We start from the raw sequence: 20,488 nt of genomic DNA, 5'->3' as shown, positions 1-20,488 counted from the left end.
ACATATTATTTGCTCATTTAAATAGTTATATAGTTTATGCATAAAAAATAAAAAAACCAAGCCATAATATAATACATATTGCCCAGTCCATTGTAACAGTAGCAAACAATTAGAAGAAACTAATTCACAAAATCTTGCGGGGACAATTTGAACTGGTGGTTCATTAGTCTTCGATTTTTATCTGACACTCGATAATCATTTTTCTATAAAGAAGCTTCTTATTTCTTCAATTTTTATATAAACATAGACAATGTAACTTATACTATGTTCATTCAAAATTGTTGATCTTGGAGAATAATATTGCTAAAGTCGGGATTGTGATAAGAGAGATTAGAAAAGGACATGCTTGTTTGGTTAATCCTTTTTGAGTATAATAGGAAGAACATAAAAATGATAGTTTGTTATTTGTATCTGATGACAAAAAAAAAAAGAAGTTATTTGTATCTCGAACTGTTTTGTAACATTTTTAATTTACCTAAATGTAATAAGTAAACTATCATAAGAAAATTAATTACAAAACAGTGGTATTTTCTTTAAAAAAAAAAACTGTTTCTCAAAAGCGTGAACGGCAGGATTCGAACCTGCGCGGGCAAAGCCCACATGATTTCTAGTCATGCCCGATAACCACTCCGGCACGTCCACTTTAATAATAAACTGAAACATTGTTCCATTGTAGATTAATCGACATGACACTCTCAATCATTATTATTGATTTTTTTCGGGAGAAGTAGATGATTGTGTTTAAAGGATATTCTAAAATTTTACCAACAGAAGAATGTATCAATAGTCCAAAAATTTATTATCTAAAAATCCAAACTCTACATATTTCATAACATTAATATGTTTTGCTAGATATTGTTTTTATTCCCGTTGAATACAAATTAAAAACAATTTCTATCTCCAACGTAAGTAAAATGACAGAAATAATATTTAGGATAGCATGATCGATTATATTAATAAAAATTAAAAGACAAGTTCATGCAAGAAAATGGCGGAAAACTTCCACTTAAGACAACATTAAAAACTGATTGGCACATGCGACAATCTTCCAAATTGAACTTTATTTACATTTTGCATATTCAGTTTGTATTATAGTTTTCGTGTTTGAATATAGATAATAGGATAACTCTTAGAAATTACTTTTTAATGTTCACTTTAGCACATTCAATATTGAAAAAAAAATAAGACACCTAAACGATGATATTTAGCTGCATAACGTTCAATTTTTGGCATAATTACACAATTCAGTTTTCTGACACATAACGTCAAAATCAAAATAAAAACGTCTTGACTAAAAAATTTCCGACCTACCGGATTCGAACCAGTGACCTAAGGATTTTCTGAAACTACTACAGTCCTCCGCTCTACCAACTGAGCTAAGGTCGGATGTATACAACATTTCATACATGTCTACATTCTACATATAGATTATTGATACACAATAATGTACATATTGTTTGCTCATTTAAATAGTTATATAGTTTATGCATAAAAAAATAAAAAACCAAGCCATAATATAATACATATTGCCCAGTCCATTGTAACAGTAGCAAACAATTAGAAGAAACTAATTCACAAAATCTTGCGGGGACAATTTGAACCGGTGGTTCAATTGTTTTCAATTTTTATCTGACACTCGATAATCATTTTTCTATAAAGATGCTTCTTATTTCTTCAATTTTTATATAAACATAGACAATGTAACTTATACTATGTTCATTCAAAATTGTTGATCTTGGAGAATAATATTGCTAAAGTCGGGATTGTAATAAGAGAGATTAGATAAGGACATGCTTGTTTGGTTAATCCTTTTTGAGTATAACAGGAAGAACATAAAAATGATAGTTAGTTATTTGTATCTCGAACTGTTTTGTAACATTTTTAATTTACCTAAATGTAATAAGTAAACTATCATAAGAAAATTAATTACAAAATAGTGGTATTTTCTTTTTAAAAAAAAACTGTTTCTCAAAAGCGTGAACGGCAGGATTCGAACCTGCGCGGGCAAAGCCGACATGATTTCTAGTCATGCCCGATAACCACTCCGGCACGTCCACTTAAATAATTAACTGAAACATTGTTCCATTGTAGATTAATCTACATGACACTCTCAATCATTATTATTGATTTTTTCGGGAGAAGTAGATGACTGTATTTAAAGGATATTCTAAAATTTTACCAACAGAAGAATGTATCAATAGTCCAAAAATTTATTATCTAAACATCCAAACTCTACATATTTCATAACATTAATATGTTTTGCTAGATATTGTTTTTATTCCCGTTGAATACAAATTAAAAACAATTTCTATCTCCAACTTAAGTAAAATGATAAAAATAATATTTAGGATAGCATGATTGATTATATTAATAAAAATTAAAAGACAAGTTCATGCAAGAAAATGGCGGAAAACTTCCACTTAAGACAACATTAAAAACTGATTGGCACATGCGACAATCTTCCAAATTGAACTTTATTTACATTTTGCATATTCAGTTTGTATTATAGTTTTCGTGTTTGAATATAGATAATAGGATAACTCTTAGAAATTACTTTTTAATGTTCACTTTAGCACATTCAATATTGAAAAAAAATAAGACACCTAAACGATGATATTTAGCTGCATATCGTTCAATTTTTGGAATAATTACACAATTCAGTTTTCTGACACATAACGTCAAAATCAAAATGAAAACGTCTTGACTAAAACATTTCCGACCTACCGGATTCGAACCAGTGACCTAAGGATTTTCTGCAACTACTACAGTCCTCCGCTCTACCAACTGAGCTAAGGTCGGATGTATACAACATTTCATACATGTCTACATTCTACATATAGATTATTGATACACAATAATGTACATATTGTTTGCTCATTTAAATAGTTATATAGTTTATGCATAAAAAAATAAAAAACCAAGCCATAATATAATACATATTGCCCAGTCCATTGTAACAGTAGCAAGCAATTAGAAGAAACTAATTCACAAAATCTTGCGGGGACAATTTGAACTGGTGGTTCAATAGTCATCGATTTTTATCTGATACTCGATAATCATTTTTCTATAAAGAAGCTTCTTATTTCTTCAATTTTTATATAAACATAGACAAAGTAACTTATACTATGTTCATTCAAAATTGTTGATCTTGGAGAATAATATTGCTAAAGTCGGGATTGTAATAAGAGAGATTAGAAAAGGACATGCTTGTTTGGTTAATCCTTTTTGAGTATAATAGGAAGAACATAAAAATGATAGTTAGTTATTTGTATCTCGAACTGTTTTGTAACATTTTTAATTTACCTAAATGTAATAAGTAAACTATCATAAAAAAATTAATTACAAAATAGTGGTATTTTCTTTTAAAAAAAAAACTGTTTCTCAAAAGCGTGAACGGCAGGATTCGAACCTGCGCGGGCAAAGCCCACATGATTTCTAGTCATGCCCGATAACCACTCCGGCACGTCCACTTTAATAATTAACTGAAACATTGTTCCATTGTAGATTAATCTACATGACACTCTTAATCATTATTATTGATTTTTTCGGGAGAAGTAGATGATTGTATTTAAAGGATATTCTAAAATTTTTCCAACAGAAGAATGTATCAATAGTCCAAAATTTAATTATCTAAACATCCAAACTCTACATATTTCATAACATTAATATGTTTTGCTAGATATTGTTTTTATTCCCGTTGAATTAAAATTAAAAACAATTTCTATCTCCAACTTAAGTAAAATGATAGAAATAATATTTAGGATAGCATGATTATATTAATAAAAATTAAAAGACAAGTTCATGCAAGAACATGGTGGAAAACTTCCACTTAAGACAACATTAAAAACTGATTGGCACATGCGACAATCTTCCAAATTGAACTTTATTTACATTTTGCATATTCAGTTTGTATTATAGTTTTCGTGTTTGAATATAGATAATAGGCTAACTCTTAGAAATTACTTTTTAATGTTCACTTTAGCAGATTCAGTATTGAAAAAAATAAGACACCTAAAAGATGATATTTAGCTGGATAACGTACAATTTTTGGCATAATTACACAATTCTGTTTTCTGACACATAACGTTAAAATCAAAATGAAAACGTCTTATTTAAAACATTTCCGACCTACCGGATTCGAACCAGTGACCTAAGGATTTTCTGCAACTACTACAGTCCTCCGCTCTACCAACTGAGCTAAGGTCGGATGTATACAACATTTCATACATGTCTACATTCTACATATAGATTATTGATACACAATAATGTACATATTGTTTGCTCATTTAAATAGTTATATAGTTTATGCATAACAAAATAAAAAACCAACCATAATATAATACACATTGCCCAGTCCTTTGTAGCAGTAGCAAACAATTAGAAGAAACTAATTCACAAAATTTTGCAAGGACAATTTGAATTGGTGGTTCAATAGTCCTCGATTTTTATCTGACACTCAATCATTTTTCTATAAAGAAGCTTTTTATTTCTTCAATTTTTATATAAACATAGACAATGTAGCTTATACTATGTTCATACAAAATTGTTGATCTTGGAGAATAATATTGCTAAATAAAGAAAGTTCGGGAAATTTTCCTTAACTAAAAAGAGGGATTAAAATCACAGATTAAAAATCTTTCTAATTTTTTATAAACGTTGTTTAATTTTAAAAGAAAATTGTAATTATATTTAAGTCAGTCCACCCTATTTTCTGAAACAAACCTAATTTTGTTATATACTCCTATTACGGAATATACATTAGAAGACATGTACATATGCGTAATAATATTAAAATACTCGGAAAAAAAATTAACTATAAGACCAAAACAGTTGCGACCTAAGGAATTTCTGCTAAAAATACAGCCCCCCAGCTCTACAGACTGAGCTAAAGTCGGGATTGTAATAAGATAAATTAGATAAGGACTTGCTTGTTTGGTTAATCCTTTTTGAGTATAATAGGAAGACCATAAAAATGATATTTAATTATTTGTATCTCGAACTGTTTTGTAACATTTTTAATTTACCAAAATGTAATATGTAAACTATCATAAAAAAAATAATTACAAAATAATGGTATTTTCTTTTTTAAAAAAATTGTTTTTCAAAAGCGTGAACGGCAGGATTCGAACCTGCGCGGGCAGAGCCCACATGATTTCTAGTCATGCCCGATAACCACTCCGGCACGTCCACTTTAATAATTAACTGAAACATTGTTTCATTGTAGATTAATCTACATGACACTCTCAATCATTATTGTTGATTTTTTCGGGAGAAGTAGATGATTGTATTTAAAGGATATTCTAAAATTTTACCAACAGAAGAATGTATCAATAGTCCAAAATTTAATTATCCAAACATCCAAACTCTACATATTTCAAAACAGTAATAGTTTTTTTGCTATATATTTTTCTATTCCAGTTGAATAAAAATTAAAAACAATTTCTATCTCCAACTTAAGTAAAATGATAGAAATAATATTTAGGATAGCATGATTGATTATATTAATAAAAATATTAAAGGACAAGTTCATGCAAGAAAATGGCAGAGAACTTCCACTACCCTTAAGACAACATTAAAAACTGATTGGCACATGCAACAATCTTCCAAATTAAATTTTATTTACATTTTAAAAATTTATTTTGTGTTATATTTTTCGTGTTTGAATATAGATAATAAATTACTTTTTAATGTTCACTTTAGCAGATTCAGTATTGAAAAAAATAAGACACCTAAAAGATGATATTTAGCTGCATAACGTTCAATTTTTGGTATAATTACACAATTCAGTTTTCTGACACATAACGTCAAAATCAAAATGAAAACGTCTTGACTAAAACATTTCCGACCTACCGGATTCGAACCAGTGACCTAAGGATTTTCAGCAACTACTACAGTCCTCCGCTCTACCAACTGAGCTAAGGTCGGATGTATACAACATTTCATACATGTCTACATTCTACATATAGATTATTGATACACAATAATGTACATATTGTTTGCTCATTTAAATAGTTATATAGTTTATGCATAAAAAAAATAAAAAACCAAGCCATAATATAATACATATTGCCCAGTCCATTGTAACAGTAGCAAACAATTAGAAGAAACTAATTCACAAAATCTTGCGGGGACAATTTGAACTGGTGGTTCAATAGTCTTCGATTTTTATCTGACACTTGATAATCATTTTGCTATAAAGAAGCTTTTTATTTCTTCAATTTTTATATAAACATAGACAATGTAACTTATACTATGTTCATTCAAAATTGTTGATCTTGCAGAATAATATTTCTAAAACCACAGATTTAAAATCTTTCTAATTTTTTTTATAAACATTGTTTAATTTTAAAAGAAAATTGTAATTTTATTTAAGTTAGTCCACCCTATTCTCTGAACCAAACCTAATTTTTTTATATACTCCTATTACGGAATATACATTATAAGACATGTACATTTGCGTAATATTATTAAAATACTCTGAAAAAATAAAATTATCTATAAAAGCAAAACAGTTGCGACCTAAGGAATTTCTGCTAAAAATACAGCCCCCAGCTCTACCGACTGAGCTAAAGTCGGGATTGTAATAAGATAGATTAGATAAGGACATGCTTGTTTGGTTAATCCTTTTTGAGTATAATAGGAAGAACATAAAATGATAGTTAGTTATTTGTATCTCGAACTGTTTTGTAACATTTTTAATTTACCTAAATGAAATAAGTAAACTAACATAAGAAAAATAATTACAACATAGTGGTATTTTCTTTTAAAAAAAACTGTTTCTCAAAAGCGTGAACGGCAGGATTTGAACCTGCGCGGGCAAAGCCCACATGATTTCTAGTCATGCCCGATAACCACTCCGGCACATCCACTTTAATAATTAACTGAAACATTGTTCCATTGTAGATTAATCTACATGACACTCTCAATCATTATTGTTGATTTTTTCGGGAGAAGTAGATGATTGTATTTAAAGGATATTCTAAAATATTACCAACAGAAGAATGTATCAATAGTCCAAAAATTTATTATCTAAACATCCAAACTCTACATATTTCAAAACATTAATATTTTTTTTAGATATTTTTTTTATTCCAGTTGAATACAAATTAAAAACAATTTATATCTCCAACTTAATTAAAATGATAGAAATAATATTTAGGATACTATGATTGATTATATTAATAAATATTGAAGGACAAGTTCATGCAAGAAAATGGCAGGGAACTTCCACTACCCTTAAGACAACATTAAAAACTGATTGGCACATGCGATAATCTTCCAAATTGAATTTTATTTACATTTTACAAATTCATTTTGTGTTACATTTTTCGTGTTTGAATATAGATAATAGGCTAACTCTTAGATATTACTTTTTAATGTTCACTTTAGCAGATTCAGTATTGAAAAAATAAGACACCTAAAAGATGATATTTAGCTGCATAACATTCAAATTTTTGGCATAATTACACAATTCAGTTTTCTGACACGTAACGTCAAAATCAAAATGAAAACGTCTTGACTAAAACATTTCCGACCTACCGGATTCGAACCAGTGACCTAAGGATTTTCTGCAACTACTACAGTCCTCCGCTCTACCAACTGAGCTAAGGTCGGATGTATACAACATTTCATACATGTCTACATTCTACATATAGATTATTGATACACAATAATGTATATATTGTTTGCTCATTTAAATAGTTATATAGTTTAATTTATAAAAAAATAAAAAACCAAGCCATAATATAATACATATTGCCCAGTCAATTGTAGCAGTAGCAAAGAATTAGAAGAAACTAATTCACAAAATCTTGCGGGGACAATTTGAACTGGTGGTTCAATAGTCTTCGATTTTTATCTGACACTCGATAATCATTTTTCTACAAAGAAGCATTTTATTTCTTCAATTTTTATATAAACATAGACAATGTAATTTATACTATGTTCATTCAAAATTATTGATCTTGGAGAATAATATTGCTAAATAAAGAAAGTTCGGGAAATTTTCCTTAACTAAAAATGGGGATAAAAAACCACAAATTAAAAATCTTTCTAATTTTTTTTAAACATTCTTTAATTTTAAAAGAAAATTGTAATTTTATTTAAGTCATTCCACCCTATTTTCTGAAACAAACCTAATTTTTTTATATACTCCTATTACGGAATATACATTAGAAGACATGTACATATGCGTAATATTATTAAAATACTCTGAAAAAATAAAATTAACTATAAAAGCAAAACAGTTGCGACCTAAGGAATTTCTGCTAAAAATACAGCCCCCCAGCTCTACTGACTGAGCTAAAGTCGGGATTGTAATAAGATAGATTAGATAAGGCCTTGCTTGTTTGGTTCTTCCTTTTTTAGTATAATAGGAAGAACATAAAAATGATAGTAAATTATTTGTATCTCGAACTGTTTTGTAACATTTTTAATTGACGTAAATGTAATAAGTAAACTATTATAAGAAAAATAATTACAAAATAGTGGTATTTTCTTTTAAAAAAAAACTGTTTCTCAAAAGCGTGAACGGCAGGATTCGAACCTGCGCGGGCAAAGCCCACATGATTTCTAGTCATGCCCGATAACCACTCCGGCACGTCCACTTTAATAATTAACTGAAACATTGTTCCATTGTAGATTAATCTACATGACACTCTCAATCATTATTGTTGATTTTTTCGGGAGAAGTAGATGATTGTATTTAAAGGATATTCTAAAATATTACCAACAGAAGAATGTATCAATAGTCCAAACATTTATTATCTAAACATCCAAACTCTACATATTTCAAAACATTAATATTTTTGCTAGATATTGTTTTTATTCCAGTTGAATACAAATTAAAAACAATTTCTATCTCCAACCTAAGTAAAATGATAGAAATAATATTTATGATAGCATGATTATATTAATAAAAATTAGAAGACAAGTTCATGCAAGAAAATTGCGGAGAACTTCCATTTAAGACAACATTAAAAACTGATTGGCACATGCGACAATCTTCCAAATTGAATTTTATTTACATTTTGCATATTCAGTTTGTTTTATAGTTTTCGTGTTTGAATATAGATAATAGGCTAACTTTTAGAAATTACTTTTTAATGTTTACTTTAGCACATTCAGTATTGAGAAAAAATAAGATACCTGATATTTAGCTGCATAACGTACAATTTTTAGCATAATTACACAATTCAGTTTTCTGACACATAACGTCAAAATCAAAATGAAAAAGTCTTGACTAAAACATTTCCGACCTACCGGATTCGAACCAGTGACCTAAGGATATTCTGCAACTACTACAGTCCTCCGCTCTACCAACTGAGCTAAGGTCGGATGTATACAACATTTCATACATGTCTACATTTTACATATAGGTTATTGATACACAATAATGTACATATTGTTTGCTCATTTAAATAGTTATATAGTTTATGCATAACAAAATAAAAAACCAAGCCATAATATAATACATATTGCCCAGTCCATTGTAGCAGTAGCAAACAATTAGAAGAAACTAATTCACAAAATCTTACTGGGACAATTTGAACTGGTGGTTCAATAGTCCTCGATTTTTATCTGACACTCGATAATCATTTTTCTATAGAAAATCTTTTTATTTCTTAAATTTTTATATAAACATAGACAATTTAACTTATACTATGTTCATTCAAAATTTTGATCTTGGAGGGAAATATTGCTAAATCAAGAAAGTTCGGGAAATTTTTCCTTAACTAAAAAAATGGAATAAAATCACAGAGTAAAAATCTTTCTAATTTTTTTATAAACATTGTTTAATTTTAAAAGAAAATTGTAATTATATTTAAGTTAGTCCACCCTATTTTCTGAACCAAACCTAATATTGTTATATACTCCTATTACGGAATATAAATTATAAGACATGTACATATGCGTAATATTATTAAAATACTCTGAAAAAATAAAATTAACTATAAAAGCAAAACAGTTGCGACCTAAGGAATTTCTGCTAAAAATACAGCCCCCTGCTCTACCGACTGAGCTAAAGTCGGGATTGTAATAAGATAGATTAGATAAGGACATGCTTGTTTGGTTAATCTTTTTCTAGTATAAAAGGAATAACATAAAAATGATAGTTAGTTATTTGTATCTCGAACTGTTTTGTAACATTTTTAATTTACGTAAATGCAATAAGTAAACTATCATAAGAAAAATAATTACAAAATAGTGGTATTTTCTTTTTTTTAAAAAGAACTGTTTCTCGAAAGCGTGATTGGCAGGATTCGAACCTGCGCGGGCAAACCCCATATGATTTCTAGTCATGCCCGATAACCACTCTGGCACGTCCACTTTAAAAATTAACTGAAACATTGTTCCATTGTAGATTAATCTACATGACACTCTCAATCATTATTGTTGATTTTTTTCTGGAGAAGTAGATGATTGTATTTAAAGTATATTCTAAAATTTTGCCAACAGAAGAATGTATCAATAGTCCAAAAATTTATTATCTAAACATCCAAACTCTACATATTTCATAACATTAATATTTTTTGCTAGATATTGTTTTTTTTTACAGTTGAATACAAATTAAAAAAAAATTCTATCTCCCACTTAAGTAAAATGATAGAAATAATATTTAGGATAGCAAGATTGATTATATTAATAAAAATTAAAAGACAAGTTTAAGCAAGAAAATGGCGGAGAAATTCCATTTAAGACAACATTAAAAACTGATTGGCACATGCGACAATCTTCCAAATTGAATTTTATTTACATTTTGCATATTCAGTTTCTATTATAGTTTTCGTGTTTGAATATAGATAATAGGCTAACTCTTAGAAATTACTTTTTAATGTTCACATTAGCACATTCAGTATTGAAAAAAATAAGACACCTAAAATATGATATTTTGCTGCATAACGTACAATTTTTGGCATAATTACACAATTCAGTTATCTGACACATAACGTCAAAATCAAAATGAAAAATTCTTGACTAAAACATTTCCGACCTACCGGATTTGAACCAGTGACCTAAGGATATTTTGCAACTACTACAGTCCTCCGCTCTACCAACTGAGCTAAGGTCGGATGTATATAACATTTCATACATGTCTACATTCTACATATAGATTATTGATACATAATAATGTACATATTAATAATTAACTGAAACATGGTTCTATTGTAGATTAATCTACATAACACTCTCAATTATTATTGTTGATTTTTTGGGAGAAGTAGACAATTGTAATTAAAGGATTTTTTAAATTGACCAACAAAAGAATGTATCAATAGTCCAAAAATTTACTATCTAAACCTCCAAACTCTACATATTTCCAAACATTAATATTTTTTGCTATATATTTTTTTATTCCGGTTAAATACAAATTTAAAACAATTACTATCTCCAACTTAAGTAAAATGGTAGAAATAATATTTAGGATAGCATGATTGATTATATTAATTAAAATGAAAAGATAAGTTCATGCAAGAAAATGGCAGAGAACTTCCACTACCCTTAAGATAACATTAAAAACTGATTGGCACATGCAACAATCTTCCAAATTGAATTTTATTTACTTTTTATATATTCATTTTGTACTATAGTTTTCGTGTCTGAATATAGATAATAGGGTAACTCTTAGAAATTGCTTTTTAATGTTCAGTTTAGCACATTCATTATTGGAAAAAAAATACACCAGAAATAAGAAATTTAGCTGCATAACGTTCAATTTATGGTATAATTACACAATTCAGTTTTCTGACACATAATGTCAAAATCAAAATGAAAAATTCTTGACTAAAACATTTCCGACCTACCGGATTCGAACCAGTGACCTAAGGATATTCTGCAACTACTACAGTCCTCCGCTCTACCAACTGAGCTAAGGTCGGATGTATAAAACATTTCATACATATGTACAGTCAACATATAGATTATTGATACACACTAATGTCCATATTGTTTGCTCATTTAAATAATTATATAGTTTATGCTTAGCAAAATAAAAAAGAAAGCCATAATATAATAAATACTTCCCCGTCCATTGTAGCAGTAGCAAGCAATTAGATGAACTAATTCACAAAATCTTGCGGGGACTATTTGAACTGGCGGTACAATAGTCCTTGATTTTTATCTGACACTCGGGAATCATTTTTCTAAAGAAGCTTTTTATTTTCTTAGATTTTTATTATATACATTGACAATGTAGCTTATACTATGTTCATTCAAATTTATTGATCTTGGAGAAAAAAACTACTAAATCAAGAAAGTTCGAGAAATTTTCCTTAACTAAAAGAAAAGGATAATAACCACAGGTTATAATTTGTTATAAACATTGTTTATTTATAAAAGAAAGTTATAATTATTTTTAAATCAGTTCACCCTATTTTCTGAAACAAACCTAATTTGTTTATAAACTCCTATTACAGTATATACATTATTAGATTGTACATATGTGTAATATTATTTAACTTTTTTAAAATTAACTATAAAAGAAAAATAGTTGCGACCTAAGTAATTTCTACTTAAAATACAGCCCTCTGCTCTACTAACTGAGCTTAAGTCAGCATTGTAATAAGGTATATTAGATAAGGATATGCTTGTTTGGCTAATACTTTTTCGAGTATAATAGGAAAACACACAAAAAAAATTATTAATTATTTGTATCTTGAACTGTTTTGTAACATTTCCTAATTTACCTATGTGTAAAAATTAAACTATCATTAGAAAAAAAATTATAAAATAGTCGTATTTTCTAAAACCCCGGTTTCTCAAAAGCGTGAACAGCAGGATTCGAACCTGTACGGGCAAAGCCAACATGATTTCTAGTCATGCCCGATAACCACTCAGGCACGTCCACTTAATAATTAACTGGATCATTGTTCTACTATAGAGTAATCAACATAATACTCTAAATCATTGTTGTTGATTTTTCGGAGAAGTAGACGAGTGTAAAGGATATTTTAAAATTTTACCAACAGAAGAATGTATCAATAGTCCAAAAATTAATCATCTAAACCTCCAAACTATACATATTTCCAAACATTATTATTTTTTGCTAGATTTTGTTTTTTTATTCCAGTTGATTACAAATTAAAAAAAAATTATATGTCCAACTTAAGTATAATGATATAAATAATATTTAGGATAGGCATGATTGATTATATTATTTTAAATGAAAAAATAAGTTCATGCATGAAAATGGCAGAGAACTTCCACTACCCGGAAGAGAACATTGAAAACTGATAGGCACATGCAACAAGCTTCCAAAATGAATTTTATTTACCTTTGACATATTCATTTTGTACTAAAGTTTTCGTGTTTGAATATAGATAATAGGCTACTCTAAGACATTACTTTTGAATGTTCACTTTAGCACATTCAGTATTGAAAAAAGTAAGACACCAAAATGATGGAATTGAGCTGCATAATTTATGGTATAATTACAAAATTCAGTTTTCTGACAAATAATGTCAAAATAAAAATGAAAAAGTCTTGACTAAAACATTTCCGACGTTCCGGATCCGAACAAGTGACCTAAGGATATTCTGCAACGACTACAGTCTCTGCTGTACCAACTGAGCTAAGGTCAAATGTATACAACATTTCATACATGTGTACATTCTACATATAGAATATTGATACACAATAATGTCCATATTGTTTGCTCATTTAAATGGGTGTATAGTTTACGCTTCTTAAAATAATACAGAAAGCCGTAATATAATACATAGTGCCCAGTCCATTGTAGCAGTCACATACAATTAGAAGAAACTAGTTCACAAAATCTTGCAGGGACTATTTGAACTGGTGGCAAAATAGTCCTCGATTTTTATCTGACACTCAGATAATCATTTTTCTATAAAGAAGCTTTTTATTTTCTTAAAATTTTATATCTATGTAGACAATGCAGCTTATACTATCCTAATTCAAAATTTTTGATCTTGGTGAAAAAATTACTAAATCAGGAAAGTTCAAGAATGTTTTCTTAACTAAAAGAAAAGGATTATAACCACAGATTAAAAATCTTTCGAATTTGTTATAAACATTGTTTTATTTCAGAAGAAATTTATCTTATTTTTAAATTAGTCCACCCTATTTTCTGAAGCAAACCTAAGTTTTTATATATATTATGGAATATACATTGTAAAATTGTACATATGCGTAAGATTATTAAACTACTTTGAAAAATTAAATTAACTATAAGAGCAAAATATATATGTGACCTAATGGATTTCTGCTAAAAATACAGCCATCCGCTTTACCAACTGAGCTAAAGTTGTAATTGTATTAATGTAGATTAATTAATGATATGCTTGTTTGGTTAATCCTTTTTTGAGTATAACAGGAAAAACATAAAAAGGTTAAATAATTATTTGTATCCCAAACTTTTTTGTAGCATTTTTTAATTTACCTTAGTGTAATAAATAAACTATCATAAGAAAAATAATTACAAAATAGTTGTATTTTATAAAAAACTTGTTTCTCAAAAGCGTGAATGTCAAGATTCGAACCTGCTCAAGCAAAGCCCACATGATTTCTAGTAATGCCCGATAACCACTCCGGCCCGTCCACTTTAACAATTAACTGAAACATTTTTCTATTATAGATTAATCTACATAATACTCTCAATCATTATTTTTTATTTGTTGGGAGAAGTGGACGAGAGTAAAGGATATTTCAAAATTTTATCAATAGAAGAATGTATCAATATTCCAAAAGTTAATCATCTAAACCTCGAAACTCTACATATTTCCAAAAATTACTATTTTTTGCTAGATATTATTTTTTATTCCAGTTGAATACAAATTAAAAACAATTTATTTGTCAGATTTAAGTAAAATGATAGAAATAATATATATGATAGGCATGATTGGTTATATTAATTAAAATGAAAAGATAAGTTCATGCAATAAAATGGTAGAGAATTTCCATTTTACCCTTAAGAGAACATTGAAAACTGATAGGCACATGCAACAATCTTCCAAATTGAATTTTATTTATGTTTTAAAAATTCATTTTGTACTATATTTTTTGTGTTTGAATATAGATAATATGCTAACTCTAAGAAATTAGTTTTGAATGTTCACTTTAGCCCATTCAGTATTGAAAAAAATAAGACATAAAAATTTGAAATTGAGCTGCATGACGTTCAATTTATGGTATAATTACGCAATTTTGTTTTATGACACATAATGTCAAAATCAAAATGAAAAAGTCTAGACTAAAACATTTCCGACCTACCGGATTTGAACTAGTGACATAAGGATATTCTGCAACGACTACAGTCCTCCACTCTACCAACTGAGTATTTCATACATGTGCACATTCTACATATATATTATTGATACACAATAATGTACATATCTTTTGCTCATTTAAATGGTTATTTAGTATATATTTGCTTTAAAAAAATTAAACAGAAAGCCATAATATATAACATATTACCCAGTTAATTTTAGCAGTCATATACAATTAGAAGAAACTAGTTCACAAAATCTTGTGGGGACTATTTGAACTGGTGGCACAATAGTCCTCGATTTTGATCTGACACTATAATCATTTTTCTATAATGAAGCTTTTTATTTTCTTGAATTTTTATATATACGTAGACAATGGAGCTTATAATATGGTCATTAAAAATTGTTGATCTTGGTGAAAAAAAAATTACTAAATCAAGAAAGTTCAAAAAAATTTCATTAACTAAAAGATAAGGATTATAACCACATGTTATAAATCTTTCTAATTTGTTCTAACATTGTTTAATTTTAAAATAAATTTCTAGTTATTTTTTTAAATTAGTCCACCCTATTTTCTGAAACAAACCTAATTTTTTGTATATACTCTTATTACGGAATATATATTTTAAGATATGTACATATGCGTCATATTATTAAAGTTCTCCGAAAACATAAAATTAACTATAAAGCAAAATAGTTGCCACCTAAGGAATTTCTGCTAAAATAGAGCCCTCCGCTCTACCGACTGAACTAAAGTCGGCATTATAATAAGGTCGATTAGTTAAGGATATTCTTGTTTGGTTCATCTTTTTGAGTATAATAGGAAGAAAATAAAAAGGTTTGTTAATTATTTGTATCTCGAACTGTTTTGTAACATTTTTTAATTTACCTAATAGTACTAAGTAAACTATCATTAGAAAAATATTACACAATAGTGGTATTTTCTTTAACAAAATCTAAAAAGCGTGAACGGCAGGATTCAAACCTGCGCGGGCAAAGCCCACATGATTTCTAGTCATGCCCGATAACAACTCCGGCATGTCCACTTTAATTATTAACTCAAACATTGTTCTATTATAGATTAATCTATGTAATACTCTCTATCATTATTGTTAACTTTTTTGGGAGAAGTAGACGAGTTTGAAGGATATTTTAAAATTTTACCAACATGAATGTATCAATTGTCCAAAAATTTATCATCTAAACCTCCAAACTCTACATATTTCCAAACATTATTATTTTTTGCTGGATATTGTTTTTTACTCCAATTGAGTACAAATTAAAAACAATTTATGTCCAAGTTAAGTAAAATGGTAGAAATAATATTTAGGATAGCATGACTGATTATATTAGTTAAAATGAAAAGATAAGTTCATGCAAGAAAATGGCAGAGAATTTTCACTACCCTTAAGAGAACATTGAAAATTGATAGGCACATGCAGCAATCTTCAAATTGAATTTTATTTACATTTTACATATTCCTTTTGTACTATACTTTTCGTGTTTTAATATAGATAATATGCTAACTCTAAGAAATTCACCACGATACATATATATACTTTTCTTGAATTAGTATATATATGTAGACAATGTAGCTTATACTATGGTCATTCAAAATTTTTGATCGTGGTGAAAAAGATACTATATCAAGAAAGTTCGAAAAATATTCCTGAACTAAAAAACGGATTATATCCATAGGTTATAAATCTTTCTAATACTCACTAAGCTCAGTGTCACTTTGCCACATACACAGTAGTATATTGTGATGGGGGCGACGTATCTCTGTAATAATCATGTGTTTCACTCCCGAATAAAGCATCTTGTTTTAGATTATCACTTCATCCGCGACAATGTAAACTTGGGTACTTTATGAATATCTCATGTATCTACTCACGAGCAGCTCGACGACGCATTCACTAAGCCACTGTCCTGACCTCGTTTTTTGGAGCTATCAAGCAAGATTGGAGTATGTCAACTCCCTCCATCTTAAGCTTTCCATTCTATACAAAACACTCAAAACGCGCAAATACAAACTCCCAAAACTTACAAATACGACTCTTATATCGGATGTCCGTGGGTCGCCCACTACATATCACTGGTGAGGCAGGATTGGTTGAGCAATGGAAAGAATTTATCTACTGTGGGAAATGATCAATTGACTCCCTGTCGCATTAAATATCTTCCCTTATTAGTTTGCAGCTTTGGCACGCGACTATTTACGAGTTGTGGAAAGAGCAGAACCATCGTTTCCACCGTGGTGTGTCGTTATCTCTTTGTGGTTTACATCTTCCCTCCTTTCCATTTTCTCTTGTATACGAAAGCCTTATTTAAAAAAAAAAGGAACGACCTGGACAGCCACTGCATGTTTCTCGCTTGTTATGCATTTCAGATTTCTATCCACTCTGTTTGGAAGGAAAGAAATCGTCGTGATTACGGTGAACCTCCTTTACCTACCACCTCTCTGCTCAAGATCATTGACAAGAACGTCCAGGTCTCATTCTGCTTGTCAACTGTCACGAGAAGCAACATGAGGGGCTTCTTCGAATTTGGTTCAGTGCCATATATGATTGTAAGTTTTTTAAAACAACCAGTAGTTGCACTTGATGAAAAACAGAGCTTTTGATGAATACAATTTAACATTCATTCAAAAAAAAAAAAAACACATTTGTATTCTGTTGCAAAACTTTTTAAGTGTATTCCAATACTAAATCGTGAGCCAATTCATTTAGCCTATGATGAAATTAGTCCAAGTTTAAGTTGAGTTATTTAAGCTAATAAATCAGCTGAGCTGAATCATAAAGTACTTGAATTCATAATGAGCTAAGCTGAACCCCGTAGCTTATTTTGAACGCTCCTAAAGAAATAGGAACAAAATCCAAATAAGAAGCACTAAAAGACAAAGTAGTGTTTAGGAATAGATAGCTAAACTCTGTGTACTGCAAAATAAACATGTACAAAATCAGAAATTTAAGGGAGTGAAGCTTGAGGGGGTTTGGGTTGGTCGTATGCAGCAATGTTTTGGGGTTCACATTCAGGGCTCAGGAGACGGACAAGTGTTGCCGTAGATGCACTCATGGACACAGCTCCACACCCAGCCCATCGCAGACTTCTTGGCACTGTAACCCTCGGACCTGCACATTCCACATAAAGCAACAGTCATGAAATGGAGGGGTCAACATTTTCTTCTCTTACCATTGTATCTTAGGTCTTTGTCACTCAACTATCCAATCATTTGAATCATAAATTCCCCAAAAAACAAAAACTATCCCCAAGAATCACTATCCCCAAAAACTATCCCCAAAAAACAAAAACTATCCCCATGGCGCAAATAAGAAGAAAGAAGAGAATAATTGATACCATAGTGAAGTCTGCAGAGAACCCAGAAACCAAGAGCTCCACCAACAGTGAAAATAGCAGCAGTTTGTCTCATGAGCCTTGAACATGGCTTTGCATCTGATCTCATTAGATCTCCTTCCGACCATCCTAACATCTGCCTCAACGCCATTTCTCTCTGTAACAACAACAACAAAACCCCCATCAAACCTTGGTTTTCTGACAAAGATGTTCACTGCGACATTTCATCGAACAGTTTAAGGATGACTTCAGAAACAGAACAGAACAGATTTGATCTTAGCATGTCAGGACAGAACAGAAGATCGGATTCTTGATTCCACTAAACCAGGGAGCTACAGGACGATTGTATTCCCGCACAATGAAATCGTCGAAGTTGATTAATTAAGCATAATCGCCGCAATGGATAAGAAGGAAGATTCAGAAGGAGAAAAGTGAGAACAGAGGAGCTCACCAGAGATGAACAGATGTGGAGTAGCTTATGGCCGGCAGAGGTTCGTAGCAAATAGGCAAATACAGATTATGAGGGACTTCTGAGAGGGGAGACATCGTGTCTTCTTTTATATCAAATAAAAGACATCGTGTCTTTCTCATTTTACATCAACTTTACAAGTACGCCCAAATTTGTTTTTACAATAATGATATTAATTCATTATAAAAATAAAATAAAATAAAATATTAATTCTATTAACACTTTTTCAATCTAAAATGGTTTTTAGTAATTAAAACCATAAGCTAAAAAAATGAATTAAAAAAACTCTTAACTAAAAATCTTGTGAAATAAACCTTCAATTTTAGAGCATCATTAAGGCAAGCTCTTAGTGGAATGCTTAAAGATTTTTGTATTTAAAAAAAAAATGAAAATGAAGTAATTATTGAAAACACGGCGCTTAATTAAGCTTCAGAAGAAGCGACGCTTAGGAGACACGTGTTGCACCATGGGTTATCCGCGTCTCTTTCTCTCTCACTAATGAGGAAACAAAACCGTCTCGTGTTCTCTCTCGACGACTCCGCCTTCGGGTTCTCTCCCTCGACGAAATCGAGAATCGCCGGTGCTCCCCCGTCGTGATCTCTCCTCTACGCCTCCGTGATCTCTCCTCGACGCTTCCGTGATCTCTCCTCGCGACGCCTCAGTAATCTCTCTTGACGCCTTCGTGATCTCTCCTCGACGCCTCCGTGAGCTATCGTCGCGATCTCTCTGCGATGCCTCGGTGATCTCTCCTCGTGATCTATCCTCAACGCCTCCGACATGCATCCGACTCCGCCTCCGTGATCTCTCCTCCTGATCCCTCCTCGAAAGTTCTCTCTCCTCGACGAATCAGTGGAAGATGATCTCTTTTCGTGTCTTTCGCTCCTCGACGACTCCGCGGTGAATCTTTCGGCGACTCTCTGTGTCGATCTCCTCCAACTCTCTCTCTCTCTCTCGACGGCTCACCTCGATGAAGAATCATCTCGCATCTCTCTCAGGTCCGGACCTCTCCTCGCCATATCTTTCCTCTCTCTCAGGCCCGAAGCTCTTATCGACGAAAGGTAAAGTTAATAATTTTTCCTTTCATGTCTGAAGCGTTTGTTATTTTGATTAGTCTGCGTTTGAGTCTTTGTTTATATTGCTCGGTTTTACTTAGGTTCATATAGGAACGATTGAATTGATATGTTGTAGCTTCTGTTCTTGTCTGAAATGATATAATTTAGCATCTGCTTTGGAATTTGATCTCAATTGTTTAAGAGTTCAATTATATGATATAGTATCTGGTCTGAGTTGAATCGTGTATCATGTTCGGTTAATCATTTTTGTTTTGTTTCTGTGTGTTTGTCTGTTGAGCTTCACGGGTCAAGCATCCCATATTAAGCACCTTGCATTGGAGGAAGAAAATATACAAGTTTCTTAATAAAATTCTTAACACATATCT

The 20,488-nt window shown here is 30.3% G+C and overlaps 1 protein-coding gene and 16 non-coding genes across 18 annotated transcripts; all 17 read right to left on the bottom strand.

The window, feature by feature from the left end:
* Nucleotides 1–560: 560 nt before the first annotated feature.
* TRNAS-AGA lies at nucleotides 561–642 on the bottom strand. The gene has a single exon. It is a non-coding gene; the product is annotated as a tRNA-Ser (tRNA).
* A 659-nt stretch (nucleotides 643–1,301) lies between these two features.
* Nucleotides 1,302–1,386, bottom strand: TRNAY-GUA. The gene is given in 2 exon segments: nucleotides 1,302–1,337; nucleotides 1,350–1,386. It is a non-coding gene; the product is annotated as a tRNA-Tyr (tRNA).
* Nucleotides 1,387–1,975: 589 nt separating this feature from the next.
* TRNAS-AGA lies at nucleotides 1,976–2,057 on the bottom strand. The gene has a single exon. It is a non-coding gene; the product is annotated as a tRNA-Ser (tRNA).
* Nucleotides 2,058–2,714: 657 nt separating this feature from the next.
* TRNAY-GUA lies at nucleotides 2,715–2,799 on the bottom strand. Its single transcript is given in 2 exon segments — nucleotides 2,715–2,750; nucleotides 2,763–2,799. It is a non-coding gene; the product is annotated as a tRNA-Tyr (tRNA).
* Nucleotides 2,800–3,388: 589 nt separating this feature from the next.
* TRNAS-AGA lies at nucleotides 3,389–3,470 on the bottom strand. Its single transcript has one exon. It is a non-coding gene; the product is annotated as a tRNA-Ser (tRNA).
* A 652-nt stretch (nucleotides 3,471–4,122) lies between these two features.
* On the bottom strand, nucleotides 4,123–4,207 carry TRNAY-GUA. The gene is given in 2 exon segments: nucleotides 4,123–4,158; nucleotides 4,171–4,207. It is a non-coding gene; the product is annotated as a tRNA-Tyr (tRNA).
* Nucleotides 4,208–5,108: 901 nt separating this feature from the next.
* Nucleotides 5,109–5,190, bottom strand: TRNAS-AGA. Its single transcript has one exon. It is a non-coding gene; the product is annotated as a tRNA-Ser (tRNA).
* A 650-nt stretch (nucleotides 5,191–5,840) lies between these two features.
* TRNAY-GUA lies at nucleotides 5,841–5,925 on the bottom strand. The gene is given in 2 exon segments: nucleotides 5,841–5,876; nucleotides 5,889–5,925. It is a non-coding gene; the product is annotated as a tRNA-Tyr (tRNA).
* Nucleotides 5,926–6,787: 862 nt separating this feature from the next.
* On the bottom strand, nucleotides 6,788–6,869 carry TRNAS-AGA. The gene has a single exon. It is a non-coding gene; the product is annotated as a tRNA-Ser (tRNA).
* A 660-nt stretch (nucleotides 6,870–7,529) lies between these two features.
* Nucleotides 7,530–7,614, bottom strand: TRNAY-GUA. The gene is given in 2 exon segments: nucleotides 7,530–7,565; nucleotides 7,578–7,614. It is a non-coding gene; the product is annotated as a tRNA-Tyr (tRNA).
* Nucleotides 7,615–8,524: 910 nt separating this feature from the next.
* On the bottom strand, nucleotides 8,525–8,606 carry TRNAS-AGA. The gene has a single exon. It is a non-coding gene; the product is annotated as a tRNA-Ser (tRNA).
* A 645-nt stretch (nucleotides 8,607–9,251) lies between these two features.
* TRNAY-GUA lies at nucleotides 9,252–9,336 on the bottom strand. Its single transcript is given in 2 exon segments — nucleotides 9,252–9,287; nucleotides 9,300–9,336. It is a non-coding gene; the product is annotated as a tRNA-Tyr (tRNA).
* Nucleotides 9,337–10,247: 911 nt separating this feature from the next.
* Nucleotides 10,248–10,329, bottom strand: TRNAS-AGA. Its single transcript has one exon. It is a non-coding gene; the product is annotated as a tRNA-Ser (tRNA).
* Nucleotides 10,330–10,987: 658 nt separating this feature from the next.
* Nucleotides 10,988–11,072, bottom strand: TRNAY-GUA. The gene is given in 2 exon segments: nucleotides 10,988–11,023; nucleotides 11,036–11,072. It is a non-coding gene; the product is annotated as a tRNA-Tyr (tRNA).
* Nucleotides 11,073–11,794: 722 nt separating this feature from the next.
* Nucleotides 11,795–11,879, bottom strand: TRNAY-GUA. The gene is given in 2 exon segments: nucleotides 11,795–11,830; nucleotides 11,843–11,879. It is a non-coding gene; the product is annotated as a tRNA-Tyr (tRNA).
* Nucleotides 11,880–12,765: 886 nt separating this feature from the next.
* TRNAS-AGA lies at nucleotides 12,766–12,847 on the bottom strand. Its single transcript has one exon. It is a non-coding gene; the product is annotated as a tRNA-Ser (tRNA).
* Nucleotides 12,848–18,006: 5,159 nt separating this feature from the next.
* On the bottom strand, nucleotides 18,007–19,266 carry LOC103838667. 2 transcript variants are annotated; one of them, XM_009115115.3, is made up of 3 exons: nucleotides 19,033–19,266; nucleotides 18,585–18,738; nucleotides 18,007–18,358 (listed from the first exon to the last, which is right to left on the bottom strand). In XM_009115115.3, the coding sequence occupies exons 2-3, from the start codon at nucleotides 18,730–18,732 to the stop codon at nucleotides 18,195–18,197; spliced, it is 312 nt and encodes a 103-aa protein (XP_009113363.1). In that variant the 5' UTR covers nucleotides 18,733–18,738; nucleotides 19,033–19,266; the 3' UTR covers nucleotides 18,007–18,194. The 2 variants fall into 2 exon arrangements, with proteins under 2 accessions (XP_009113363.1, XP_033135485.1); XM_033279594.1 differs by lacking the exon at nucleotides 19,033–19,266 and having other exon boundaries at nucleotides 18,585–18,893.
* Between the last annotated feature and the right edge of the window lie 1,222 nt (nucleotides 19,267–20,488).

Source organism: Brassica rapa, chromosome A09 (assembly GCF_000309985.2).
Source record: "Brassica rapa cultivar Chiifu-401-42 chromosome A09, CAAS_Brap_v3.01, whole genome shotgun sequence".
NCBI classification, from domain to species: Eukaryota; Viridiplantae; Streptophyta; class Magnoliopsida; order Brassicales; family Brassicaceae; genus Brassica; species Brassica rapa.
The sequence above is the reverse complement of the archived record's forward strand: the minus strand, read 5'-3'. Positions and strand labels throughout refer to the sequence as shown.